Here is a 27,723-nt window from a genome sequence, read left to right as displayed (position 1 = left end):
TCTTTAGACAGTGGGGGAAACTGGAGCACCCAGAGGAAACCCACACAAATACGAGGAGAAGATGCAAACTCCACACAGAAATGCCAACTATCAATGACTGATCCCCCCTGAAGGATGTCCAAACAAGATTTATGGGGATCAGCCCTTTAATAGCGAGAACTTTTCTCTGATCTGTATTTTTGAATAATGATATTAATAGTTGAGATAATAGATAATGTAAAAATACTTTTTTTATAAAGTATAAAGTTTATAATTTTATAAAGTTTATACTATTTTGATAATGGGCGGGGCAGTGGCGCAGTAGGTAGTGCTGTCGCCTCACAGCAAGAAGGTCGCTGGGTCGCTGGTTCGAACCTCGGCTCAGTTGGTGTTTCTGTGTGGAGTTTGCATGTTCTTCCTGCCTTCGCGTGGGTTTCCTTTGGGTGCTGCGGTTTCCCCCACAGTCCAAAGACATGCGGTACAGGTGAATTGGGTAGGCTAAATTGTCTGTAGTGTATGAGTGTGTGTGTGGATGTTTCCCAGAGATGGGTTGCGGCCGGAAGGGCATCCGCTGCATAAAAACTTGCTGGATAAGTTGGCGGTTCATTCCGCTGTGGCGACCCCGGATTAATAAAGGGACTAAGCCGACAAGAAAATGAATGAATGAATGAGTTTCTGCGAGAAAAACACCATTCAACAGTCTGAAACTGGCAGATCAGAACACAGATAGATGTTTTAAGTACTCAAAAGACACTTTTCTTGTATAATGTGTGTTTGTTTCTACATTTAGCTTAAAAGTCAAAATAGATGCATAGTTTTTATAGTTTGACCTAAAGCAACATCTGAAATAGCTAATCAGAGGTTATTGTAGCTCAGAATACACTAAATATACCTCAAAATACTGAAAAACTGAAATTCATTAATAAAATGTATTTTAGTTTCCAGTGTTTTGCGGTATATTTAGTTGCATTTATTATTATTTATAATAATGTATTTATTTAAATAAAATACATATTTTAATTAAGTGAATCATGCACAAAATAACATTACAGAAAAATTGGACCTTCCCCATAGACAAGGTATAATTCGCTCTCTGACTGGAACCAGTGGCCTTCTTTCTGTGAGGCGACAGTACTAACCACTGAGACACCATGCCACCTCTTGCAAACAATATGCATGCAGTGTAACAATATTAAACCATACTTTCTATGGACATACTGTGACTTTATTGGATGCATTGTACTCAACTGTATAGCACATTCACATCTTTCTGGCTTCTAAACCTTCTTAAAACAAGGAAGAGGACACCTCACCAAAGTGCCAAATGCCATTGAATGTGAGCCTTTGCTCACTCAAGATGTTTACAAATAATTGCAGCCAGGTTGAGACCCCGATGAGGACAACAAGCATGCAGATAAGTTTCCAAGAGACAATTCCTGACTGTTATGCAGAATTATTTTGGTTTTACAAACCAATTGTTGAAGCAGCCCAGCAAGCATTTTTTGTTTTTAAAAGAGGATAGACGTCTAAACATAGTCGTCTTGTCTAAAACAAAGCTAAATTTAGGCTGTCAGTGAAAATCTAATACTGTAGATGTCTAAGAATAGGCCAAAACTAGACTAGTCATAAAATAAACATAAATGAATGACTACACATATAAAGTCTGTCTAATCTGTCTACCCCTGATGAATAAAGGGAATAAGCCAAAAAGAAAATGAATAAATAAATTATAGCATTCTACATGTAAGCAGAACTCTTCTTGTAGAAGTGCTGATACAGTTCATATACATTCCTGTGCATCCCTTTTTTCAGAATACTGGACCGGTGTAATGAATGAAGGGGATACAAAATCATGTTTTATAATTAACAAACAACAGACTATTACCCTCTCCTATCCAGCAAATTAATGGCTATAGGGTGAAACACAACATCCAAACACGCTATTTACAAGCTAAACTAATGCATGCATTAACTTGGGAACAGACTAAAATCTTTTTGTAAAGCCCATCTAAGACCATGTACTTAAGACTATGTACTTTTTACATAATCACTTGTGATTGAGAAAATCATGGATTCCATGTCTATGTGTAACCAAGTGTTTGCAACAAGTTTGTTGCTTGTGTATTTATATTCTATGTAGTAAAACTCTATGAATTTCTTTAACCCTTATGCTGTTAACCAAGATAGCAGAAAGGACGTGCTGTAAATTCAGTTTACTGAATGATCATTTATATGTTGATACTTCTGCATATAACACATATATCATAACACCTAATAACTTTAGCAATATAACGAAGACTAACTAAAATCCTCTTTAACTCTCTCTTTTTAAACATAGTACTGTTTATGTGTCTTTGTTTTTAAGTTTTAAAGTTTAGTTTAATTGTGCAATTCAGGCTTTTCCCGCTTTCCATTTGCAAGCAGAACAACATGACCTCTTGAGGACATTCAAAACTTCAGCATAGTTCAACCCACAGCCATTAAATTGAAATTGTGCAATCCTGCTCTTTCCCAAAACACTGCTTGGGCTTGTCATGTTTGCTATGATGACATCAGCAGTGAAGCAAGCTTTGGGTTAAAGGGAGGATCAGAAGGTCAGGAAAGTATAAAGCTTGCTCTAGCTACAAATTTTTAGACACAGTTTGCTGCAGTGATCATGATGTCCTTCAAGACTCCACTGACTCTGCTTCTTCTAGCCATGTTCAGCATGGTTGCCGAATCATCATGGGGCAACGGTACAGCATCTACAAATCTTGTACATTTTTTCTTTGCTTAGTATTATTATTCTTTTTGCTGAATTAATTGTTTACACATTTACAGATGACATCAAACTGAAAAGAATAACATGATATCTTATCAGTTGAAATTCAGTCCATAAATGTTGCCAACTTAGGGACCTATGATATTTATTAAGAACATTGTACTAAAGTTTCATTAAAAAATCTAGCCATGTCACTTTTTGTTGTTGAGAAAATGCTACTGTGTGCTTAATCTAACTTTTTTGTTATTAGAATGGTTTTGGTTGCAGTTTTGTACTCTTGACACTAGACAATCTGAGAAATTTCAGAGCTGTTTGCGATAAAACATTAATCGTTAATTATTTAATCATTAATTTTATAATTGTATTGCACTGTTTTAAGTAAAAAAACTTTGTACCTAAAATGATTCATATGTATTCATATTTAGTGGAGCTTGCTACTTATTTTGTATTGTATTATCAAGCTACAATAGAGCTCAGCTCAAGCTACAGTTTCTGAGTAGCTTCCAGGACAGTGTAACCTACAACAATCCTCTGCACTGAATCTCTTTAGGGAAAGGAAATTCTTACAATTATGACCTTTCCAAAATGTCTGATCTGAGGAAACTATACAACTCCAAAGTTTTCAAGGCAGAGAGAATGACCAGGCCTCTGGAGGGCATGTCTTTCCAAGTCGGCGTACTCAGTCACTCCGGAGTTAGGTAAGTGATCAGTTTTGTAATTGAATAAAACATATTGAGTAGATTGAGAATGCCTTGATTGTCTTGCATGTTTTCTGTTGGTCCTGCTTTTAGAGTGACTTTAGAAGACGGCACTATATGGCTAGTTCATAAAGGAGATGGCTATGGTATCTCATCACAGACCGTTGTGGTGGCTGCCCGTCATATGAGCAGTAACTGGAAGGCAAGTAATTCTGAAATCACTGCAATTGTAGAAAAGGAAATGTTTGATATTTGTAGGCTATATGACTTGTTTTAAGGTCAGTGTTTATATACATAGCCGAGGCCTATAAATTTGATTATTTAATAATCTCAGTTTGTTTGTTTGTTTGTTTGTTTGTTTGTTTGTTTGTTTTTGAACAGATTGTCGAGACTAAAAACTTCGGTGGAAGCAAGACAGTGTCTGATTTTGTGAAGGCTGGAGGAACAGACTACAAACTTTTGTTTGATAACTGCCATGATGCCGCAAACCGGATGATGGGTGATTAAATATACTATAAAAAAAACTACACTGAAGCCTAAATGGTTTTCTTGTGAAGAGAACATTACTTTTACAAAAAACATTTTGTTAATGTACCTTTTTATTGAATGATTTTCAAATGTATGATTGTGTATAAATGTGTGTTGAATATTAGTATCTTTTGGCGTTTTAAAAATGTCCGACTCAATAATAATGGACTTGATATTAAAACATACCTGCAGGTGGCGACAGAGGTTCATGTGTCCATTTGCTTATCCAGAAGGTAAACAGATTTTAGTGATTGATTGTTGTATGAATATTGCACATGTACACAATAAAATAGCACCTAGTTATAAAGAGCAAAAAACACCTCGAGGCAATTGCTTTTACTACAGTTTTTTTTATTTTTATTTTTACCTCTATGTACATGCATGCCGTGTTTGTTTTGAGTATGGTATAACAAGAAATGTCAGAATAATTATGGGTGTCAGTTGTAACAGTACAAACATCAACCTCTTTGGCAAATATATGAACTAACTTCCTCGACCCAACCAGTGCTTTCCATGAGAGTTTAAAACATGCATCGCATGTTTGTGATTAAGCACAGTTGAGTTTAGCTTTAGGTAACAGGGATGTAAAATTATGGCTCTGGTAACAAAATCTCATCAGACACTCACAAGCTTGAGTTTGCTGTGAGCATGACGCCCTATAAGACTGCACTGGTTTTGCTACTCCTGGCCATGAGGCTTAGTGTCTGAATACTCATGGGGCAAAGTAGCTACATTTACAAATCTATGTCCGATTCGTTTACAACTACATTGTTATCATCACCCAAGTCAATAAATACAATTAATCAACATGTTGTTTGATCTACGGTTTGTATTTCTGTCTCAAATGGCTAAAATATAACGGAACATATTGATATAATAATCTGATTTCTGTCACTTTTTGACTTTAGAGAAGGGTTTTATATCCTACATACAAATCAGAAATATGGCAGTATATGCAAATTACATATATGAAATACAATTTCATATTTAGATTTCATGTCCCACGGCTTAGTCCATTACTTGGGGTTGCCACTGCGGAATAAACTGCCACTATTCCGACATATGTTTTACACAGCAGTTGCCCTTCCAGCTGCATCCCAGTATTGGGAAATATTTGGATTTCACATTCATTCATTCATTCATTCATTCATTCATTCATTCATTCATTCATTCATTCATTTTCTATTGGCCTAGTCCATTTATTCATCAGGGGTCTCCACAACGGACTGAACTGCCATCTTATCCAACATATGTTCTACATAGCAAATGCTCTTCCAGCTGCAATCCAGTACTGGGAAACATCCATACACTCTCAATCACATACACTTTGGCCAATTTAATTTGAGTTCTCCTATAGCGCATGTCTTTAAAGTGTGGGGGAAACCCATGTGAACACAAGGAGAACATGCAAACTCCACACAGAAATGTCAACTGACCTAGCTGGGACTCGAACCAGTAAGCTTCTTGCTGTTAGGTAATAGTGCTAACCACTGTGCCACCGTGTCACCCATGGATTTCACATTAATAATATAAATGTCATACACGGAACATATTTAAAAGTATATTTTAAAGTATTCTGAAGTTTGCATATTTCTACATACAACAACTATAAAACTGCACGCCAGATCTTTGAAAGGGATGCCCTTACACAATGGCAATTTACTAAGTTACCCCAGAGTCAGGTAAAATTTGTATAACCCCTAATTATGTAACTTTATCTTGAGTTGTGAACCACAGAGAACCAAATGCTCAAAACACCTACAGTACACTGTATGAATATCTTCTACTTGTTTTAAAAGTGATTCTAGAAAATGGCACAAAAAAGGTTCATAAAGGAACTGACTGGTAAATCATTCCAAACTGTTGTTGTTGGTGGCTGTCATACGAAGAGTAAATTATGTTATTATTGATATCAGTAAATTAATAGCATTGGTCACTCAGAAATGAAAATATGCTTATTGCTTAACCCCTAAGTGATTTGAATCTAAATAACTAAACAGATATATGACATGCGAGGGAAAAATACTGTGTAAATCCACGACTATCGTATTAGCGTTCTTAAAAAGAAATCCCTTTTGTGTTCATCAGAAATCAAAAATTAGAAATAGGTTACCGGGCAATTTTTGGAACTAGTCCAGAAAATATTGTGCTTAGAAGAAATATGTAGAGTGATTGCTTTTAATACGCTACTGGCAAGGCGTTTAATGATTCTGTATTGGAAAAAAACTGAGATCCCAACACACAGTAGATGGATTAAAGACGTTATGTATTTTATTCAGCTTGAAAAAATCTAATTTACTCTTAGAGGTTCAAAAAAAAATTTTTTTTAAAACATGGTCTCCCTTTCTTACATACGTTGACAATTTAGAATTGTTAGAGCAGGAGGATATATAAAATCTCATTTTATTTTTTTATTTAAATTAATTTATTTTATTTTTATTTTTTATTCCTTTCATGTCCCTGTAACCTTGTAATGCCTTTCACAATGGCAGTGCGTAAGAAAAGTATACAGAACTTTTCTTTTATTACACACTGAACTGTTCATTTTTTATGTGTATCGTATATCTTTTTGCATTTTGTCATTACTGTATGGAAGTTGTGTATGCACTCTATATATACAATGTAACGCTCGATTCTATTTATTATGCTAATTCTATTTATTATGTGCTAGTTAAATAATTAAAATGAAAGACAAAGCAGAAAAGGTTCTTATATAGAGAACTGAACACTAAAATATACTTTTTTTTCACTGTTTATGATTTAACACAACTGAATATTTTCCAAAAACAGAAATACACTTGACTTTTTTTGAGGTGAGCTTTTAAGTTTAGAATTTAACATTGACCACTTTCTTTGTATCTGTATAACTTGATAGCAGTTCGAAGATGTCGCACAGAAGATCTACTCCACTTCAACTTCAAGCGAAAGTAAGACTGCTACTGTCTCTTTTACAACAAAACAAAACAAACACAAAAGCGTCTGATTATTGGTCACGTGTCGGTCTGCGGTGCGCGTGCCCTCGGGCATTTTGTACGTCGCGTGCGTGCGCGCACACGTTCAGTTTGGTTAAAACTAACTGAGCTGGAATGAACACAATACACTATAGGAATTAATTGCTATTCTCTCAATGAATTTGCAAAGGTAAATCTACATGTCACGCATACAGCGGAGGTCAGAAAGCAACTGTCATTCTTCGAGTCGTGTTAACAAAGACACTGTCCTGTCATTTTTTTCCATCTTTTTTTGCACATAGTTTTATCCCCTCGGAACGGTTTAGCTAGTCAGCTGGTACAGCATTAGCTGTTTGCTAGCTCTGCTGTGCTAACTGGACAATGAGAGGTTTGACCTAAAGTTTTGTCTTTTAAATATTGATATGTATCGTGTATGCTCACGGGTTTACTAGTGTTTTCAAGAAAACCTTGACAAATGTATTCAAGCTGGAAAATATTTACAAGAAGCTCGTTACTCTGTACCTAGCATTAGCGAGCTATGGTAATCCAGTAAAAAGAGCAAACTGCCCTCCTAATATTATCATTTGTTTTTTTCAGGATTAAATTTGCATCAGGGTTTTTTAGAGAGTTCGGTTTTATATATGTGGTTGCAGTAGTTTAAAATGGGGATTTATTTCGTGTGCCAAGCTGCCATAAGTGAAGTACAGTAGCTGGTTAGCTCAGTTAGCCACTGTCCAGCTTGAAAGCCTATGCATTCACAGTTCTTTTTGTTTTTTTGTTTTTATCTGTTGTTTGCATGCAATTGTTATGCTTCGTAACACATTAAAGTGTTAAGACTTTTGTGAAATATTGTAATTTCCCTAATAAGGAAACATGCTAGACTAGTGTACTATTCAAAGGCCTGGATTAGGTACATTTTGCAAGCTTGACAAATAGCTGAGCTCTGGAAACTGTGCATGCTTATTCGTAGATTTGCAAATACAATACTACACTTACAAATGAGTCAAAGATTTGTCTGTTTTTAATATAAAGTGGGTGATGTTAATGTCAAACATTTGACCTTACAGTGTGGTTTAGCTGATTTATATGTATAGACTCATAGGTCTTCTCTTTGCATTTATAGGTTTGTCCACAGGACGAGAGAGCGTTTGAGTCTCGAGAAAGACCTGGTTAGAGAATACTCAAAATGAGCAAAAAAACTCCAAATCGACCAGGGATCACGTTCGAGGTTGGTGCCAGGGTCGAGGCCCAGGATTATCTACAAAAATGGTATGAATACATTTTGAAGATTAATTTTTAAAACTCGACAACCCATGCCAATTGATTATAAATGAGGAAATAGATAAAAAAGTGATCCATATAAGTGGAAAAATGTGAGTGTATGGTATATGATGATAAAAACACAATGTTGCTTAATTGTAGCTAAATATTTACTTAATAGGTCATTTTAAATTTAATAAAATTAATAATTGTTAGAAGTATAATATTGTTTTGCGATATGAACTGGTTCGCTTTATGTAAAAATGCACAAATGCTATTTAATATTTAGAATGTAAATGAAAATTGGGTTCCTGTGTCAAGATCATTTAATCTTGGGTTCTGTGGCATTTAAAAGATTGAGCACTTCTTCATTTAGCTGTTTTTAAACATTCATGTAAATTTTATTTTTTGTTATATTCAATGCAAATAGAGTAACTTTAGTCTGTTTGTGGACACTTTTAGTTCCTGAATGCATTGTAACTACAGTCTAATTGTGATCCTTGCTTTTTTTTTTCTTGCCGATTTTCAATTGTTGTCTGCAGGTACCCTTCACGCATTGAGAAGATTGATTATGATGAAGGAAAGATGCTTGTGCATTTTGACCGTTGGAGCCATAGGTATGATGAATGGATTCTGTGGGACAGCAACAGACTTCGACCCTTAGAGAGACCGGCACTCCGCAAAGAGGGTCTCAAAGAAGAGGAGGTGTCTGTATGTTTGCAGTACTTCCTACTTTTTTTTTTTTTTGTAAAGATATACATGTATGGTCTAAAATGTGTAGGATGATTTGCCAAGCATGAGAACTGCAGGGACTCCATAGCTCAAAAATTCCCAGCCACTCAAATGAAATAAAATAAAATCTCATTTGTTAATGAGACGATTGATTGATTAATTCTTGTCTTACAAACATTTCTGCCAGGAGAGACTCAGCGAGATGAGAGCATCTCGCCTTCGTGAGCTTCCTGGAAGTACAGAGAGCACAGAAGACCAAAAAGACTTACCCCAGCAGAGACAAGTACATACCTCAATTGACCATCTACCTCAATCTGGCTCTCTCAACTGCTTGTCCCATTCTTGTTTGGGTTTCCTCCATCTGCATAGCCAAAACCTTGTAATGTTTTGTTGGGCCAAAAGCAATCATCCATTTAAAAAAGATTAATAATAATATACAAAATACACAGGTCTTTCATTAAACTTACAGTACTTTTCAAAGGTCTGGGATCAGTAAGATTTTGAAGTTATACCAAAGTAACCAAAGAATATATTAGTTTAAATATATGGCTTAACAATATATATTAGATTGTTTGTTAAATAGAAAGTTTACAAAGGAAAAGTGTTCACTTGAAATAGAAAAATCTTAATGACCCCAGGCTTATGAATGGTAGACTATTTTGAGAATGCTTCTCTCTGACGTTTGTACAAAAAAGCAACAAACATAGTTAACAGTTAATAAATACTTTTGTGGTTTTCTTGAATTGGGTTTTTGCAAGTGTCTGTGTGGTTTTTAATAAACTTGGCAGGTGCTATACGAAATAATCAAGTTTTTGGTGTTCATCACAGTTGGTTCTGCTCTAACCATTCACTTTTACGATCACAGCACATCCCATATCGTCAATGCAGGCTTGCTTATTTTGGTTGTGTTGACTGTAATTAATGGCACGTCTGTTTTGGTTTTTGTTTTACCTTCAGGAATTGAGAGACGGGGAGGAAGTGCTTGCACGATGGACAGATTGCCGCTACTACCCTGCAAAGATAGAAAGTATCAACAAGGAAGGTAAGATCACCTTGTTTGCGCTTCTGAGCAGAATTGTTTTTCCAGTATGCATATGCAAGAAGCATCTCATGGATGCAGTGGCGACAGGCAAAAATGAATGAAAAATTAAATGAAAATACACAAAACGAATTTGTAATTCAAATGCATTGGTTACGTTTCTGCAAGCCAGAGTTGAAAAAGATGATTCAGACTCTGTCTAACTACTGTGTTATGATGTCCTTGGCATTATGAGTTTATATCTCTCAGTTGAGACTAGGGATGCTCATTTCGATTAATTTTGCTAACGGACAACCGCCGCTCATTAATCGGTTATTAACGGTTAACTGGTCAGATTACTATTAATTTTATATTAAACAAATTGACATGTCTATTTTGTGTCTGACACATTAAATATTGCATTTTAAAATACTGATTTATTTTTATATGCTAGCATATTAATAATAGAACAATACAACAGAGCATTTTCACGCACCTGCAGTGTTTAGCACAGAAGAACAGAATAAACTAAATAAAATGAATAAAATAAATAGGACTGCCCTAAATTATTTTCACTTCAATAATTAATTTATTTTACAAAACGAAAATACTGACTGATTCTTTTTAATAATCGGCATAGGCGTTTTTTTTTTCCAATCATATTTTTGTCTTTCGTCAAATAAAAATACCTGACTTCCTCAAATCGCTCGCTCCACGGAAAATATGCATTTATTTAATGCCCCGCTGTTATTATTAGAATCACAAAACCTTTTAGATTTTTAATAGAAATCATTATTTTAAAGATTATGTCTTGATATGGTTTCCTCTCCCTCGCGGTTCAAGTGTGCGCTGCGTGATAAAAAGACAACAACGCACGCATATGTTGACTTTTTGTAAACAGTTTTGTTGTTTAAATATGATATTGCATTGATGTGCATACATGCTTTATAAGCTGTAAAATAAAAGGTAAAGCCTATTTGTTGCGTTTATGACGCAGATCCAGGTCAACATCAGCGCTTTTTTTGGCATCAACACGTCTGTTAAACAGCATATTCTTCTTTCATTTTGCTTCTTTGGCAAATGTGTCTGTAGGCACGGGTTATACGTTATCGTCCTGCAAGTCAAATATGTCTTGCAGTTGAACAAGGGGCCGAAAATAAGGCGCATCTCACTGCCTTTATGTTGACAAGGAAAACAGAAGAGAAGAAGCGCGGTCCTCTCATGAAACGACTAAATCAGCTGGGTATCGATTGTGCAAAAGTGTTGCTGTCTGTGTTGTTACAATTGTAATATTTAATACTATTGTGATATTCAAAAATTTTACATTCACACAGCTCTGGATAACTTAAAACAGCTATTAGACCTTCAGAGCGGTGTTAATGCGTCCTGAAGTAAAGCGAAACGGCTATAAACTCCAACAAGATAGAGTGATTATATGCAGAGTCATACTTTATCTATAAATAAAGTATAACTATAGAAACTGTGTTCATCTTAACTGAAAGCTTCTGTGTGTTTGCTGGCCTCACGCATCGCGCACCTATCAGTCCGTCAGTCAGTCAGCACGTAACGCCAAAGGGTTAAACAGCACTACGGTTATAGAAAAATTTCCGCTGTTATAATTCACTTACCTTTTAATACGTTTTGATGCGATTATAATCCGCTATTAAAAGCAAAAACAATAACTGAATGTTTTGAATGGGTAATGTAGCACGTGGCGGGATGGATTTTGGTCCTCGCCATGGAAGAATGAATGTAGCGGAAACCAAGCTCTTTAAAAGTTCTCTGTAGTTGTCTTGACAACACAAACTGCTGCTCTGGGATGAGCCGCGTGCAAAAGATGCCCCTCTTAACGCAAAGGCGCATTCAATCTGCCCCTTATGCAGTCAAACTAAAAATCTATAAAATATTAATTTTAATCGTTTAACTGATAGCATTAATCGGTTACAAACGAACCCTTACGGTTAACGGTTAATCGATTATTTTGAGCATCCCTAGTTGTGACTTTTTTTTTTTTTGCTGAAATTGCAAGAAAATTCTGGCTCAATTAGGTTAGGTTTGAGTATAGAAATAATTTTTAAATGCATAAGAAAATGTTAACCTAAACCAAGGTGTTTATACATGTGAAAACATAAATATAGCAGAGTTTTCTCGTTGACATAATGTTTATTTAATATTTTGAATCATAACTTTCAAGAATGCATTTGTAACTGATTTGCTGATTTTTTAATATTTATTGTTTTAGGAACTTACACTGTACAATTTTATGATGGTGTCATTCGCTGTGTGAAAAGAATCCATATCAAGTCCATGCCAGAAGATGCAAAAGGACAAGTAAGTTTATAAGTGACTTCACAATTTCCTTTAAGTTTATTTTGCTTTATGGCATTTACAACATCGTCAATAGCTTAAATGCTATTGTTTTTAAATTGCATGTTATGTGCCCTTGTCAATGTCAGATGTGACTTATAGTGTATTGGTTTGTGTTCAAGCAGGACTGGATCGCACTGGTGAAAGCTGCCTCTGCTGCGGCCAAGAATAAAGGAGGAAACAGACCACGTACCAGCGCCAACAGCAACAAGGACAGAGAGGATAGGAGAGAACAGCGGTCAGATGAAGAGGAGGATGATGATGATGCTGACGAGGATGATGATGATGATGATGATGATGAGGAGGAGGAGGACAGTGAATCGGAGAAACTTGGTGTGTGATTTACTACGCCTTTTTAAGCCTTGTGAAATGTATTTTGTAGACAAGTTCTTGCTGATTCGTGCTGATCTGTTAAGTTACAAATCTTTTATAGATATTGTTCATGTAATTGGAACTCATCTTAGGAGGTCTTTTTTTGTGGCCACATTAACAATGTGTGTTTCTATATCAGCAGATCTGGACTCAGAAGAAGAGGACAGTAAGCCACCTGCTGAGGAACTTGAATCGGCTATAGCAAAGAGGAGGAGCAAAAGACAAGGCAACCCGTGCAGCATTAAAAGGAGTCGCCTTGGCAAAGGAGCAGGTAAACATTTGCAGAGAACTACCCAAAACAAGGCTTAGTTTCTAGGGCCTCATTTACACTGCATGGTTCAAGTGACTCAATTCCATTTTTTTTTTCCCATGTGGCACAGAACGGATGTGGCCCATATTCATGTAAGCAGGAAATATCACATGGATTCAGATTTACTCAAATCAGATTCAGTCCTTGTTCATATGTGGAAATTTATCCAATATGAAACGTATCTGTTCTCTCGTGTCTGCAATATAAACAGGTAGATTGGATTTTCTCCTGTCAATGTGAGTCACGCATCATTAAACACCATAACAAATGACGTAGTCTCGCTTTCATTTCAGAACAGACCTTAGCAGAGTCCCAAACCTTAGATCTCATACACAAGGACTAAATCCGCTTTTATATTGTCATATAGCACACGTATTTAAGCATGTTAATGAGAGAGAGAGAGCGCCAGAGCGTAACATCCGCCACGTAACCAATATAAACTAATATAAAGTTGTGGCATACGTCACGTGCATAAATCACGCCATGGACATTACATTAAGATGCATACTAGTTTAAAAAATCCTAGATTAAAATAAGATGGCCAAATAAGAACATTTCTATCATAAACTATAGTAAAACAATAAATAGTCAAAAAATTAAACCCCGTGATCAGATTAAATACAGGAATAGAGGAAAGAGCGCTCTTTTGTTATCAGCTGTTAGTCAGCGTTTTTTTCCTGGTCATTGCATTTTTGCCGTGTGCTGTGTAAATGCAGACAATCGGACACGAGTCACTTTAAAAAGAATATGTAAGCTGTTCAGCAAAAAAATTGGATACAGTCACAAAATCAGAATTGATCATCAAGATCTGCAGTGTAAATGCAGCCTAGAGGTCAAGACAAGTAGTTGCTGAAACATCTGTACATTCAGTTAAGCTTATAGAACATTTTTAAGTAGTGGTTGTCAATTAGGGTGAGCAGTTTTGAAAACATAAAGATGTTTTTAAAACTGTCAAGTTATTCAATAAACTCTTCTTGAAAATGTATGTATGTTACTAATTTCTTTTGAATGCCATCTATATAATTTTTCTAGTCATGCCTAGTTTTAAAATATTTAACCTGGAATCATTTGTGGAATTGAAGCAAAATTCATGTCAATGATGATACTATTGGCTTTTGAAGCTGTTAAGTCAAATAACCACAATGGTTCCTCTTATTTTTAACACTCTTTATTCAATTCAACTCCTATCTATACCAGCAGTAACAGACAGTGATCTTTTTATACCCCGAAAAGGCTGCGCTAGCACACACACACACACACACACACACACACACACACACACACACACACACACACACACACGCCCCATTTACACAAGGCTTCAGCGTCAACGCTTGATTGAAGGCGTGTCTGAAGTTGGGGCTGAAGCGATCGTTATGGAAGCGTCAGCCAATGAAATTCATTCAGACATAGGTCACTGTCTAGCTGGTGTAATTGCATACAGCGATCTGATTGGCTGGCGCTTCCGTTGGCGGTTGAAAAATTTAACTAGTCCTAACTTCTGCAGCGAGCAACGCCTCTAAAGCGGCGCCGACAGATCTACAATGCACTTCAGCAACACCTGACGTCACCCATTCAAAGTGAATGGGAAGCGTTGAAGCTGACGCCCCGTGTGAATGAGGCGTTACTCATGCACAGCTCATTAAAAATAACTTAACAGAAGCTTTAAGCCAATTATGAAAGCTGTCCTGTAAGAATGCAATAGTTACCCTAAAAGTTAAAGTTTTAACAAATTAATATAAGTAGTATTTAATAAAGACAAACAATTAAAACATCAACATCTAACAGAATTCCTTAAAGAGTGCGAACATTTAACTTTATAGTAATAAACAAAGCCTTATTTCATATTAGAGACCAATATGATTGTTATTGTAATAATTTCAACATGTCAATATTGCAACAGAAATCAAAGTGTTAAACATTTACTTTTGGAATTCCCTGTTTTTAATGTTATTAGACAATTCTTTTTATCAGGAGAGAACGTATAAGAAATATTTTTAAATACAAATTCTTCTGTTTTTTTTAAAGGATTCATATCAAAAGTAAATATTATTAAAAGTTTTTAGATTTGTTTAACTTATTGCTGTTAATGTCCTTTTTATTGTTATTTTTATTATTATTATAAACAATTTTTATTTATAAAATGTTGTAAATTCGATTTGTTTTTTCCATGAAATACTTAGAAAAGCTGATATGGCAATACATATAAAACTTTCTCTCATTGTAATAATTTCTGGTGTTGTCCTTAATTCTTCAACATTAAATCATGAAAAAAAAGTTCTGTGCTTTATTTCTCATCCAGGGTGTGCTGACACTGAGACTGAATTGAAAGCAGAGACTAAAGAGCTTCCAGTGACACCACAGCAGGTATAGAAGAAACTGGCTTACTATTATCAGTGTAATGAACACTTTAGTACACACTAATGAACACTTTTGTACACACTCTGTCATGTTTACTTCTCTGTCCCTTAGAAAGTACCAAGTCCAGAGCCTAGTCCAGCTGATGAGAAGTCCCAGTCGGTCAGTGCCCAAAAGACAACCCCATCCCTCTCTAACCCACCTGCATGCAAAGCTCGTTCAAGAAGACTGAAACATGACTCTGGAGAGTCCGCATCCAGCTGTCAGAACACACCTGCAGCCCCCGAATCTAGTCCTTTACCCAGTCCAACACAAACCCTTCCAGACAGCACACACACTGGTGGGTCAGCCAGAGGAGTTGTTCATAAATTGTCCACTATCAGCAGTTACTGTGTATTATACTTAACGCTTTCAGTGATATTCAATGATGTTTCTGCACAGCCCCTTCCAGCTCCCCCCAAAGAAGGAGACGATCTCAACGTCTAGCAACAACCTCTGACCTGATCTGTCCGCCGTCACCACACACAAGGGATACAGCTACTCATCCTACACCACCACCAGATGGACCTCTGATAGCTGGTGAGAGACACTTGCATAGATACATAAATAGCAATTTTAAAACTAACTACTTTTCAAAACATTGAAAAAAGCCTAAATTAGGATTATAGAATTAAGATGTTCACATTTGAAGTTATTCCATTTTAAAATATATAAAAAAAATAACAATAATTTTATCATTCATCTGTTTTTTTATACCAATAAGGTAAATCAGCATCATATCAGCCATCTCTGCTCCCTAAGTTATTATAAAGAGTCAGTATTTGTCGATCATTAATTATGTGAAAATGTTTTCTATCTAGTTTAAATGATAGTTTTCAGAGCAGTGACACATTTCTTAAAAAAATATTTTGTGGAAGACACTAGGACTTTATAGGTTGGCAGTTAAAACAACTGCTTTTTATTTAAACCTTTTCTAACACGATCAAAATCTTTGCTATCACTTTTACAGCTTAAGTTTTCCCCACAAAGCATTGAAAAGTAGTGTGCATACTGTGCATGTGTTTTTTCAGTAGTTCCACCTTAGAATTTTCTGTTTAAATTATGCATGTTAAAATGTTTTCCAGATGAAGACAGCAGCACTGTGGTTAAAACAGAAGCTATTTCACAAAAGCCAGTTTCAGAAAGCCCATCCACAGCTACTTCCACTGCCAGTGCTCAGGCACCAATCACTGAGAAGGAGAAAATGAATGATGTTTTGCCCAGTAATCAAGCAGCACTTGAAGGGAACTCACCTGCTGTAGTCCCAGGTAGTTTTCAATCATTTTACTGTATGTGTTTCTCTATAAACCTTTTGAAAGGCAATTTGTGTTTAGTTTCTATAGTGAACAGCACACACCAAGGCATGCAGAATATCAACAGTAGATTTGACTTGTTGTCATAGCAATGATGTGGGCTTTGTCATATGTTAATACAAATTTTTTTCTGTCTTCTTCTTTTTTTTTTAGCTGCAATTCAGAAAGTTCCTTCTAGAACACCTAAAGCCAACAAACATGCCAGAGAACCAAGTAGGAACCATGACCAGCATTCACATACTGCAATTACAAAATGACATTTATAACAATACATTAATAAATTATTTATTATTATTATTATTATTGTTAATATTATTACATGTCTCATTAATATTATCTTTCTTCTTTCTCCCCAGTCATAAACACCAAGAGGTCTGATGACCCCTTAGCTCCCAACGAGTGTATAATAGATCTGGACCATAATAAATTTAAGTGTAAAGTCCCTGGCTGCTCGAAAGCGTTCCGGAAAGCTAAGCTGTTGGACTATCACCTGAAGTACTATCACAACACTGAGAAAGAAATGGACACCGAGGTCTGCTCCCCAGAGAGGGAGGGCCGCACCAGGGCCACGTCTGCTTCCATGCCTACAAGCACATTATCAGATGTCCCCGATAACAAGAGGCGCAGGACCGTCTCTACTTCTTCCTGTAGGTGGCCTTTTCATATTTGTCATTGGAATTTCAACCATGATTATATGGAATAAAAACACTGTAATATACATTTTGTGCATAAATCAAATCCATGCATGTGTAGTTCTAAAAATGTAAAAGAAAACGTAACATAATCGCTGAATTTTATTAGGGTTCAATTCCAAAATCTGCATTTAAAACTGACAAAGTTGCAAAATTCTCTGTATCTGCTTATGTAAGACTTTAAAATGTACGGTTGGTCTTAGGGCTGCACAATATATATTGTTTCAGCATCAGTAGGCCAAAGTGTCTATGCGCAATAGTCACATCGCAGGATCTGCAATGTTAAGCTAGGATTACAGTTTATCAGCATTGTTGACTGTACAGTGTTATTTCACATTACATTTGATTATTTAATTATTGTACCCGAGTATCTTTCTACTGTTTGACTCTCCAGAGCACCACCGCTGCTTATTACACTTGTATCTTTGTTTTTGTTCATCAAACCCTATTTATGCTTGCAGTTTGTTTGATTCACTCGGCTACAAAAATATCCCAACCCAAATGAATGATGTCATTCAAAATAGAGCTATTTAAGCCATCTGCTGAAATTGTATTCATATCGCAAAATGAATCACAGAAAAGTCTAATATTGCAATGTCAGAGTTTTCCAATATTGTGCAGCCCTAAAGCCTCCTTTCCACTGCACACGACAAACGACAAGCAACAGACCGGAAGTCATTCATTTCCAATGGAGAGCAGTCCGGGAGCTGCATTGAGTTCCGACCATCTCTGTATGCGGAAAATTCGGATCCGAATTGAGCAGCGGATCTGTGTTTTGCACGCAAGATGAGAAATGGAAGTTTATTTGTTTTTTTTTTTTTTTGAATTATAAAAAGTCTATATTTAAAAAAAAAACTTTTCTGTTCATAAATGTAAGTAAGAAAGTAATGAAAATATATATTTTAAATGTTGTCTCCACATTCCCTCCAATATTTTAGTGGTCTATGAGTTTCTTGTATTCATTCATTCATTAAACCATGTAAACGCACAGAGAATAAAGGTTCTTGCTTTTGTTCTCCTTTATTTCGGACACTGTGAACCCCTATGGTGCATGACAACACTGAAAATACTGTGCGCCTGCCACAAGGGGGTGTATTCCGACAGTCGTGTCCAAATGTCGTGTGCAGTGGAAAGGTGGCTTTAGTTTCAACACTGCTGAGCTACAAACATAAAGTCTTAACAATGAGTATGAATCTATTAAACCTACCACCTATCTACCATGGCTTGTTATTATATATTCTTACAATGTGATGTCTGGCATGTGTATTTAAAAATGGAGCTTCCTTTCTTTTCATCTCCTGGCTTGTGCATGAGTCAGTGACCTATCTCTGTAAATCAATAGCGTTCAGTTTTGTGTCTTGCTTTACCTTTTGGTACCCTTTTGTTGTGCTAGATATCCTTTTGAAAGGGTGCCTAAAAAGTGGTACTATATGGGTTGCTTTTTCGTACCTTTTAGCAGTGGAAACGGCCATAAAGGCATACCAAACCGTACCGTACCACTCAGTGGAAACGGGCCATAATAGTTCTTTACAATCTAAAAATAGCTGTCAGATGAGACAGAGCCTTATTAAGTGCCCAAAACAAAATATTTATGACAGTACTTGTATTCCATACATGTAAAACACAGTTCAAGAATTGAACCTTAATAAACATTCTCTTCTGTTTTGTGTCTCAGCTCTGTCCTCTCAGGGCTTCATGCTTCAAATGGACAGTGGTGGCTGTGTGCGGCCTTCTAAGTTTTGTAAAAAGAAACGCTCGTCTGCCTCTATGAGTTCAGACAGTACAGAGGTCTCCCTTCCACCTCCCACCTTTGATAACCTCCACGACAAGATTATCAAGAAGGACAAGCACTTGGATGGTGAGCTGAGTGTTTAGGTTTTAAAGGATCATGAGTTGCTAAGATGTATTTTCATAATATTATCATTAAAGAGAATGAAGTACTACTAATTGTAATTTTATGTAATTTAATGTAACTTATTGTTTTTTTTCTTCAGTGTTTTAAAGAAATATTAATTGAGTATTTTTTGTCACATGATATAATGTGACAATCACCAGTAATCAGTGCAGAGTAAAATGATTAAATAAACACAGTAAATATAGTGTTTACAGGTGACAGGCTATATGTGTACTTGTAAACGTTTGTGAGCTTATGGAAAATATATGTATGTTTTACTTATTTTTTGCATGTGTGTAATAGTGAAGTGCAGTGTACATTTGTGGAGCTTTTCTTTCAAGATGATTGCATTTGTCATTAAATTAATAATTTTATGTTTCTTGTTTTGTCTTTAGGTCTTTGTATAAAAACAGAGCGTAAATTCAAACTGGATGATAAATGTCAACTGTTTGGTGGGTTTACCTTACTTTTTATTATCATTTTCATATTCTTACACCATGTCATTACTATATGTGATGTGATGTGATAAAAGCTGGTTAAAATGAGTTTATATAGTAACCATCACTGATATAAGAAGTTTTTATTTTAGAAACTATTCTATTTGTATTTCTGCAATGTTGCGGCTGTAAAACAGCCTCTGTAAAACTTTAAACCTCAGTTTTAGTATCATTTTACATGATATTTATAGCCATACTGAATTCAGCAGCAGATAGTTTACCTCCAGATCTAAAATGAATAAAATAATTAGCAAATATATAGTTTAAATATGAATGTCAGAATGGGAAATAATGATTTTAAAGACATTTTTAATAATGTTAATTGTATACTTGAGAGTGCAGTCCTATTTTGTATGTAGAATGTATGTGGTATTTAAATGTTAAAGTTAGTCATGTTGCATCTGGTGTGAACAGCCAAGCTGCTTAAACCATGTTAAACAGGAACCTGCAATTCTGTTTTTGCCATAGTCAAAAAGAGGGATAAAGACCGGAGAGACAGAAAAGAAAAGGACCTTTTCCGAATTAAACAGAAGAAAAAGAAAAAAAAGAAGAAGAAATCAAAACTGCATTGTAAGTGAAATTGTAATTGAGTTTGCCTTCATTGCAGAATTTTAAAGGGCCATGAAACCCTCCTCTTTCGGTTCGAGTCTTCCCCAGATTTTTTTCAAAAAATGCTCCAGGATAGGTGTGGAGCGCTGCAAGCAGATTTAGGAATGTGCATGGCCGGCAGATCAGGGGAAAAAAGAGGGGAGCGAACAACTCAGTTGGCTCACAATATGAGACAAACCGTGAAGAGACCCATAACTTTATAGTTTACAAAGTTAAAATGTAAAGAAATATATTTGTTATTTGTAATTTGATATACACATAACCACAATTTGTTATATAATTAAAAAGCTAATAATGTTTATATAAACACTGTACATGAGGAGGACTTCTTACCTCTGAATCCCGGGTCTAAATGTAGACACAGTGGATAATAGTGCAGCAGGTCTCTTTCCCTGTCTATTTCAACCATTCGTCCTGCCGGTAATCTGGAGGATTTTAAACATAGGCGAACACAGCAGCACGGATAGGCGATGTGTCTGAATGGTAACGAACTCAACTGATAAAAGGCAAAGTCCGCCATTCTGTAATTTTCCTACAGCTCTCATGGCAAAAATGCTTTGTTGTACCGGCCCTGACAGCATCAGGGCGAAAAACTTGCAACAAATCCTGTGGATCATGGAAAGAAACACACAAACCTTCCTGAAGGGCTAAATAATGCGTGCCGTGCAAAAACTCAGTCTTACCTAGTCATTGGGTCTCACAGCTTGGCAAGTCTGCCTTGCCTTCAGAAAGCATGTGCTCTCATGAATAATTAAGAAGCAGGGTCTTCTCATAGGATAAGAAAAAGTCTGCTATTAATAATAATGAGAAACCAACGTGCCATCACTCCTCTAGCAGATGCATGCTACGTCAAAGATTTTGATCCCGCTCAAAAATGTTTTTGTACCCGAAGATGAAAGTTGACAAAAGCTCAAAATTATCCAGTTTTCCCCACAATTAAAACTGACAGGTGCCAATGTTTCATAATTGATGCTCAACACGCACAAATCTGTTAAAGTTTCTTGATTCTTAAACCTTGTAGTGTTACAAATGTTTCAGTTTGTTCTCACGTTTGTGCTAAGGTTACCCAGACCTGGATGAGATGTCATTGGCTTACTTGGAGAGACCGTCTTCCCCACCGCATCGTTCTTCCTCTAGTGCCTTCAAGCACAGCACCTTCCAATACCCTCGTGCCATACTATCTGTCGACCTCACCGGGGAGAGTGAGTTCTGTCATGTGGAATTATTTGTGGCTATAAAATTTGACTTGCTTGTTATAATAGATAGTAGTCAACATGAATATGATATTGGTAATGTTGAGCCTCTTATTTTCTTTTCCTATCGCAGACCTTTCAGACATCGACTTCCTGGAAGACTCGACCACTGAGAGCTTACTGTTCAGTGGAGATGAGTATAACCAGGATCTAGACTCAATCACTATGGAGGACTTTCAGGATGAGGATGATGATGGTGCTGATGAAATTGTTCGCTGCATATGCGAGATGGATGAAGAAAATGGCTTCATGATTCAGGTATGATCATGGCATCAAATCTTAAAGAGATAGTTCACCCAAAAATTGAAATTTCTTTAGCTTTTACCCAAATTTAAGTGCTTCTAAACTTGATAGATTTCTTTTTTTCTGTTTAATATTACAATTATTATTATTGTACAAGATTTTCGGAAGAATGCTTTAAGTTGCATTTAGTTGACATCCATAATAGAAAGAAAATAATACTGTAGAAGTTAATGGCTTTTTTACAACAGTTTCAGTATGTCTTCCGTTGTATTCAACAGAATGAAGAAGTGAGGGATTAGCATGATGACAATTTAAAATTATGGGTTAACTGTCACTTTAAATGTGTTGAAATAGTGCCTGAAAATGTGTATTTGTCTTTTTGCGTATCACTTTACAGTGTGAAGAATGTATGTGCTGGCAGCACAGTGTATGTATGGGGCTTTTGGAGGACAGCATCCCTGAACAGTACATCTGTTACATCTGTAGAGACCCTCCAGGTAACAGTCATGCAACAGTTGAAAATTGTCAGCAGGATCTTTAAAAGTATCTTGCTATTACAAATGTCTGTTTTTGCTCCTTAAATGAATAAAATGAATTCTAAATATTAAACTGAAATGTCTCCAGATTTGTTACTAAAATATGCTCTTTTCTCAGGTCAGAGGTGGAGCGCAAAGTACCGCCATGATAAAGACTGGCTTCAAAAAGGCCACATGTACGGCCTGTCTTTCCTCGCCGAGAACTACTCGCATCAGAATGCCAAGAAAATCGTGTCCACTCACCAGCTGCTGGCTGATGTTTACAGTGTTAAAAACCTGCTCCACGGCCTTCAGCTAAAGATGGATATTTTACAGTAAGAGCAATTACCAGAAGCCTGCTTAATCCTTTAAATTAGATGTTAACTAATTAACTGTCACTAGATATTTCATGTATAGAATTTGTAGCGCACAGTTGTTACGCTTGAAAAACCGAAGAATTTTAAAGCGTGTTAAAGGGCTTCTTTTGTGCTCTTGTTGTCATAAAAATAAGTCTGTGACATTTTAATTGGAAAATTGATCAGTTGTTATATCATGCTTTCCCAACTTTTTGGTTGGAAGCACACACACCGTTTTTGTGGACTAGACACAGCACTACAGTTAAGGTGTTTGAGTTTAGAAGCAGTGCTCATAGATACATACGATATTGGTGATGTTACGATAACAGTGAGACAGAGAACAACTTCCATCAGAATGGTTTTCTTTCTTTTTTTCTTAAACATCACCATTATGCACTAAAGGAAACAGCAAACAAGCATAATAGGCCCCATATAAACTGGTCTTTGAATATTTTTCTGTTATAGAAGAAAAACAGGAACTATAATATGCTTTTCACATTTTCTAAGGAACAAGCATAACCCAAGTTTACACTTGTGGGCTCGGTCTTGGGTAAACTCTGATGAGGACCAGCCTATGGGTGGAGTTCCAGACGGTCTACATTTCAAAGAGCACCTTAATCAGAATTCAAACCCTGAAACCTACATTACTAGTGAGCACAGCTACCAAAAACCACCTGGGACTGGTGCCGAGCACACAAGAGATGAGCAGGGGATGCAAATGGGCTCTCAGTTTAACATAAAGGAAGAAGAGGTATCCAAAGGACGGTTAAAACTCATATCTGTTCAGTGTCAGTATGTGGAAGAGAATGTTTAAAGATAATTGCTGTGTGTTATGTTTGTGTAGGTCAGCAGTGCCATTGCTCTGTCTGGATGTGTTAATGACAGCAGTGTGGAGCAGACCAGGAACTGCCTGCAGTGGCAGATGAACCTGCTCACACACATAGAGGACATTCAGAACCAGTTGTCGGGCCGCATGGACCTCATTGAGAAAGAGCTTGATGGTAAGCAGCCAAAACATGGAATGTGGCGCTAAATTACACATTTGAAATAACACCATTACCCCCTAATCTATCAAAGCATTTTGTTGGGATGAAAGTTGGGATGTATTCAGTGAGCAGGGTTCCCACTCTCCTTGAAAGTACTTCAGTTTCAGATATATGGATTTAAGGCCTTGAAAGTACTTAAAAACAAACTTAGGTTGTTTAAAATGCTTGAATTAAACCTAAAATAAATTTTTTTGTGTTAGTTCAACAATTTTACTTTGCTTCTCTAAAACAAATATTTATGCTGGGTGTCACAGTGGCACAATGGGTAGCATGATCGCCTCATAGCAAGAAGGTTGCTGGTTCGTGCCTCGGCTGGGCCAGTGGGGATTTCTGTGTGGAGTTTGCATGTTCTCCTTGTGTTGGTGTGGGTTTAATGCAGGTGCTCCAGTTTACCCCACAGTCCAAATACGTGGTATAGGTGAATTAAACAAGCTAAATTGGCCGTAGTGTATTTGTATGAATGCAGAAGTGTATGGGTGTTTCCCAGTTTTGGGTTGCAGCTGGAACGGTATTTGCTGCGTAAAAACATATGCTGGATAAGTTGGTGGTTCATTCTGCTGTGGCGACCCCTGATTAATAAAAGGACTAATCCGAAAAGAAAATAAATGAATGAACAAGAACTTTGAAATATAAAGCACATTTTATCAATATTTCAGATTAATAATATTACCAGTATTGCATTCAACAATTTATTAAATTCAGAGCTTAAAGAGTTCCGGCACTGAGCCTGCGCGTGCGGTTTAATTAGGGATGCTCAAAATAATCGATTAACAAAAGTATTGTCTTGTAGACCTCCGAGACAGTATTGTCTCGAGGCACAAGGCTGGGGAAATTACAAAAAAAATTCTGCTGCTCTGAAAGTTCCAATGAGCACAGTGGCCTCCATCATCCGCAAGTGAAAGATGTTTAGAACCACCAGGACTCTTCCAAGAGCTGCACGGCCATCTGAGCTGAGTGATCAGGGGAAAAGGGCCTTAGTCAGGGAGGTGATCAATAACCATATGGTCACTCTGTCTGAGCTCCAGCATTCTTCTGTGGCGAGAGGAAAACCTTACAAAAGGACAACCATCTCTGCAGCAATCCAGCAATCAGGCCTGTATGGTAGAGTGGCCAGACAGAAGCCACTCCCCGCCTAGAATTTACCGAAGGCATCTGAAGGGCTCTCAGACCATAAGAAACAAAATTCTCTGGTCTGATGAGACTAAAACTCGGCTCTTTGATGTGAATGCCAGGTATTACGTTTGGAGAAACCCAGGCACCACTCATCACCAGGCTAATACTATCCCTACAGTGAAGCATGATGGTGGCAGCGTCATGCTGAGGGGATGTTTTTCAGCAGCAGGAACTGAAAGACTAGTCAGTATAGAGGGAAAGATGAATGCAGCAATGTACAGAGACATCCTGAATGAAAACCTGCTTCAGAGTGCTCTTGACCTCAGACTGGGGCGACTTTTCATCTTCCAGCAGGACAATGACTCAAAGCACGCCACCAAAAGATCAATGGAGTGGCTCCACAACAACTCTGTGAATGTCCTTCAGTAGCCCAGTCAGAATCCAGACCTAAATCCTATTGAACATCTCTGGAGAGATCTGAAAATGGCTCTACACTGTTGCTTCCCATCCAACCTGATAGAGGTTGAGAGATACTGCAAAGAGGAATGAGCAAAAATTCCCAAAGACAGGTGTGCCAAGCTTGTGGCATCATATTCAAAAAGACTTAAGGCTGTAATTGCTGCCAAAGGTGCATCAACAAAGTATTGAGCAAAGGCTGTAAATACTTGTGTACATGTGATTTTTCAGGGTTTTTTATTTGTAATAAATTTGCAACAATTAAAAAAAAATCACATTGTCATTATGGGGTATTGTGTGGAAATTTGAGGAAATAAATGAATTTAATCCATTTTGGAATAAGGCTGTAACATAAAATAATGTCAAAAAGTGAAATGCTATGAATACTTTGCGGATGCACTATACATTAAACTGCACCTGCAATTTTACGTAAGGCCCAATTTGCCAAAAAATGATGATGGATTATGTTGATTAATCAGATATTTTCCCTTTATGCCCCTTTTTATTATCTACAAAACAAGCAGCAAAGATGAAATGCCAATCACAGTTGGAAAGAAATCAGCTTGCAGCTACTGTTTTAAAAACCTTTGTGATGCATTTGATGTCATATTAATGCCGATTCTCTTTCTCCCTGTCTGTGTGAAGTGCTGGAGAGCTGGCTGGACTTCACTGGTGAACTGGAGCCTCCTGATCCTCTGGCCCGACTCCCTCAGCTCAAGTGCCGCATCAAACAGCTTCTGACTGACCTGGGAAAAGTGCAGCAGATGAGCACCCTCTGCTCTGTGTGATACATACATTATAGTGTCTTTTCTAAGCTTCTAACAACAATCTGCGCACTCAAGGAGGTGTATTCTCTTCAGTGGTTGTGTGCTCCCCTTGAAGATGAACGCTGGCCATGACCAAGTCTGAGATTCATGCTGAATGTGTCAAACAGGAAGATGTCAGTGAGCCTAAACTGCATATGTGCTTAAAGAGAATGTTGTTGTCCAAAATAGGAAAACATCACTATAGGATATTAATTCTTTCATGTGTTAACAGAAGGGAACATAATCTATTTTTAAAAAAGATTACAACATCAAACATGGATTTAGGTTTTAGCTTGTTTGTTTGTTTGTGTTTTTGCATCAGTTAGACCCCAAAAGCAAATCCAGTCTGTTTTTTTCCTCTCTGTGAGCTTAAGGAAATATGAACTTGACTGTAGTGGGTCTTTAATAGCAGACCATTTAAAAGTTTATTAGTGTTTGATATATATATAAATATTTAATGAAAAAGGTTTTTGCCACTTAAAGTCACTTTGAAGTGCCAAGGAAACAGACCCATATGGTCCGTTTTTCTTTATCCAGAAACGCACAGTTCAGAATTTCCAAGTTTTTGAAATTGAATGTTGGATTTTATTAAAGCAGGATAAGGCTAGTTTGCAGTCTGATACACTGGCACTAAAGGTTCGCAATGCCAACAAACTCATTAAAACAACATCTAGATAGATAAATAGTTTTCGTACAACAGCTCGTCTAATATTTTAGCATGTTTCTCTACAGTCTTGATGGATGCTGTAGCGATTCACAAGAAAGCAAGCTAATCTAATGGTGGGCGTCTAGAAGCAGGTGACTCTTCTCACTAAGGTCTGTTTATCATGTTGATACTTTTGAGAGTTGCTACCGTGAAGTAAGCTAATCCTGAGAGGGATGTAAATGCATATAATGAATCCATTTAGTTCTGTTTTCTTGTTTTTGAAATGTGTATATACAGTTTTTTACAACTGTAGGGAAAAACAACAACAAAAAACATAAGGCATCGGAGGATAATACTTGAAAATGCCTGTTTAATCTCCATTTCTATTAATCTGTACAAAGAGTGTTTTAGAATTTAGATTTAAAACTTGAAGTTTCGTTTGATGAGAAATACCAGCTGTACATTTAAAGAGTTTATTTAAAGACCTGATGTAATTATCTGTATGTACAACTTCATTAAAAAAATATTCTGAATTAATTTTGTTACTCGTTTATGATGTTTAAAAGGGACGATGTAGCATTTAGTTGAGACAAAGGTAATGTGTGCGACAGATTAAGGATGAGGCAGGAATTGATTCTGAATTTAAGATGATCTTACTCAATGGTTTAAACAAAAGATGTAACAATAATAATGGAAAAAAGAAATAAACATTTACAATATTCTCTTTAAGCGAAAAAAAATTATTGTAAGCCAAATCAAAACATTAACAAAACAAAACAATCCTTGGATCTAACATCCAAACTAAGCAACAAAAATAAATAATGAAAATAAAACCAGATCTAAACTAATTCAACTACAAAACTCAAAATTACATGGGGCAAAACACTCAAACTTATCTAACAAAAACAAGT

At 36.5% G+C, this 27,723-nt stretch overlaps 2 protein-coding genes across 25 annotated transcripts; both read left to right on the top strand.

Moving 5' to 3' along the window:
* Positions 1–2,612: 2,612 nt before the first annotated feature.
* On the top strand, positions 2,613–4,360 carry LOC101883708 (uncharacterized). Its single transcript, NM_001386419.4, is given in 4 exon segments — positions 2,613–2,714; positions 3,291–3,438; positions 3,532–3,640; positions 3,820–4,360. Coding segments are annotated over 4 exon segments (462 nt in total). The 5' UTR covers positions 2,613–2,635; the 3' UTR covers positions 3,946–4,360.
* A 2,147-nt stretch (positions 4,361–6,507) lies between these two features.
* On the top strand, positions 6,508–27,349 carry phf20l1 (PHD finger protein 20 like 1). Of its 24 annotated transcripts, none has more exons than XM_087287279.1 (24): positions 6,633–6,893; positions 8,041–8,186; positions 8,720–8,888; positions 9,097–9,192; positions 9,867–9,951; positions 12,170–12,258; positions 12,420–12,627; positions 12,809–12,937; positions 15,279–15,343; positions 15,449–15,674; positions 15,776–15,913; positions 16,459–16,641; positions 16,840–16,899; positions 17,043–17,333; positions 19,054–19,236; positions 19,668–19,724; positions 20,238–20,339; positions 21,440–21,580; positions 21,705–21,889; positions 22,272–22,371; positions 22,529–22,724; positions 23,253–23,496; positions 23,590–23,746; positions 26,006–27,349. In XM_087287279.1, exons 2-24 carry the CDS (start codon positions 8,104–8,106, stop codon positions 26,146–26,148), a joined length of 3,330 nt encoding a protein of 1,109 aa, XP_087143405.1. In that variant the 5' UTR covers positions 6,633–6,893; positions 8,041–8,103; the 3' UTR covers positions 26,149–27,349. The 24 variants fall into 24 exon arrangements, with proteins under 24 accessions (XP_087143414.1, XP_087143417.1, XP_087143405.1 ...); XM_087287276.1 differs by having other exon boundaries at positions 12,806–12,937; XM_087287274.1 differs by having other exon boundaries at positions 12,417–12,627.
* The last annotated feature ends 374 nt before the right edge of the window (positions 27,350–27,723 follow it).

Source organism: Danio rerio, chromosome 16 (genome assembly GCF_052040795.2).
Source record: "Danio rerio strain M-AB ecotype USA chromosome 16, GRCz13ab, whole genome shotgun sequence".
Lineage (NCBI taxonomy): Eukaryota > Metazoa > Chordata > Actinopteri > Cypriniformes > Danionidae > Danio > Danio rerio.
Note: the sequence above shows the minus strand (reverse complement) of the source record. Positions and strands in the feature narration are given on the sequence as shown.

Bases quoted from the DNA above. Each gene is read 5' to 3' on its own strand.
- phf20l1 (XM_087287270.1), top strand. From the start codon at position 8,104: ATGAGCAAAAAAACTCCAAATCGACCAGGGATCACGTTCGAGGTTGGT. The intron at 15,344-15,448 runs GTATAGAAGAAA...TCTGTCCCTTAG, and splicing joins TTCCAGTGACACCACAGCAG to AAAGTACCAAGTCCAGAGCC. The intron at 16,642-16,839 runs GTAGTTTTCAAT...TTTTTTTTTTAG, and splicing joins CTCACCTGCTGTAGTCCCAG to CTGCAATTCAGAAAGTTCCT.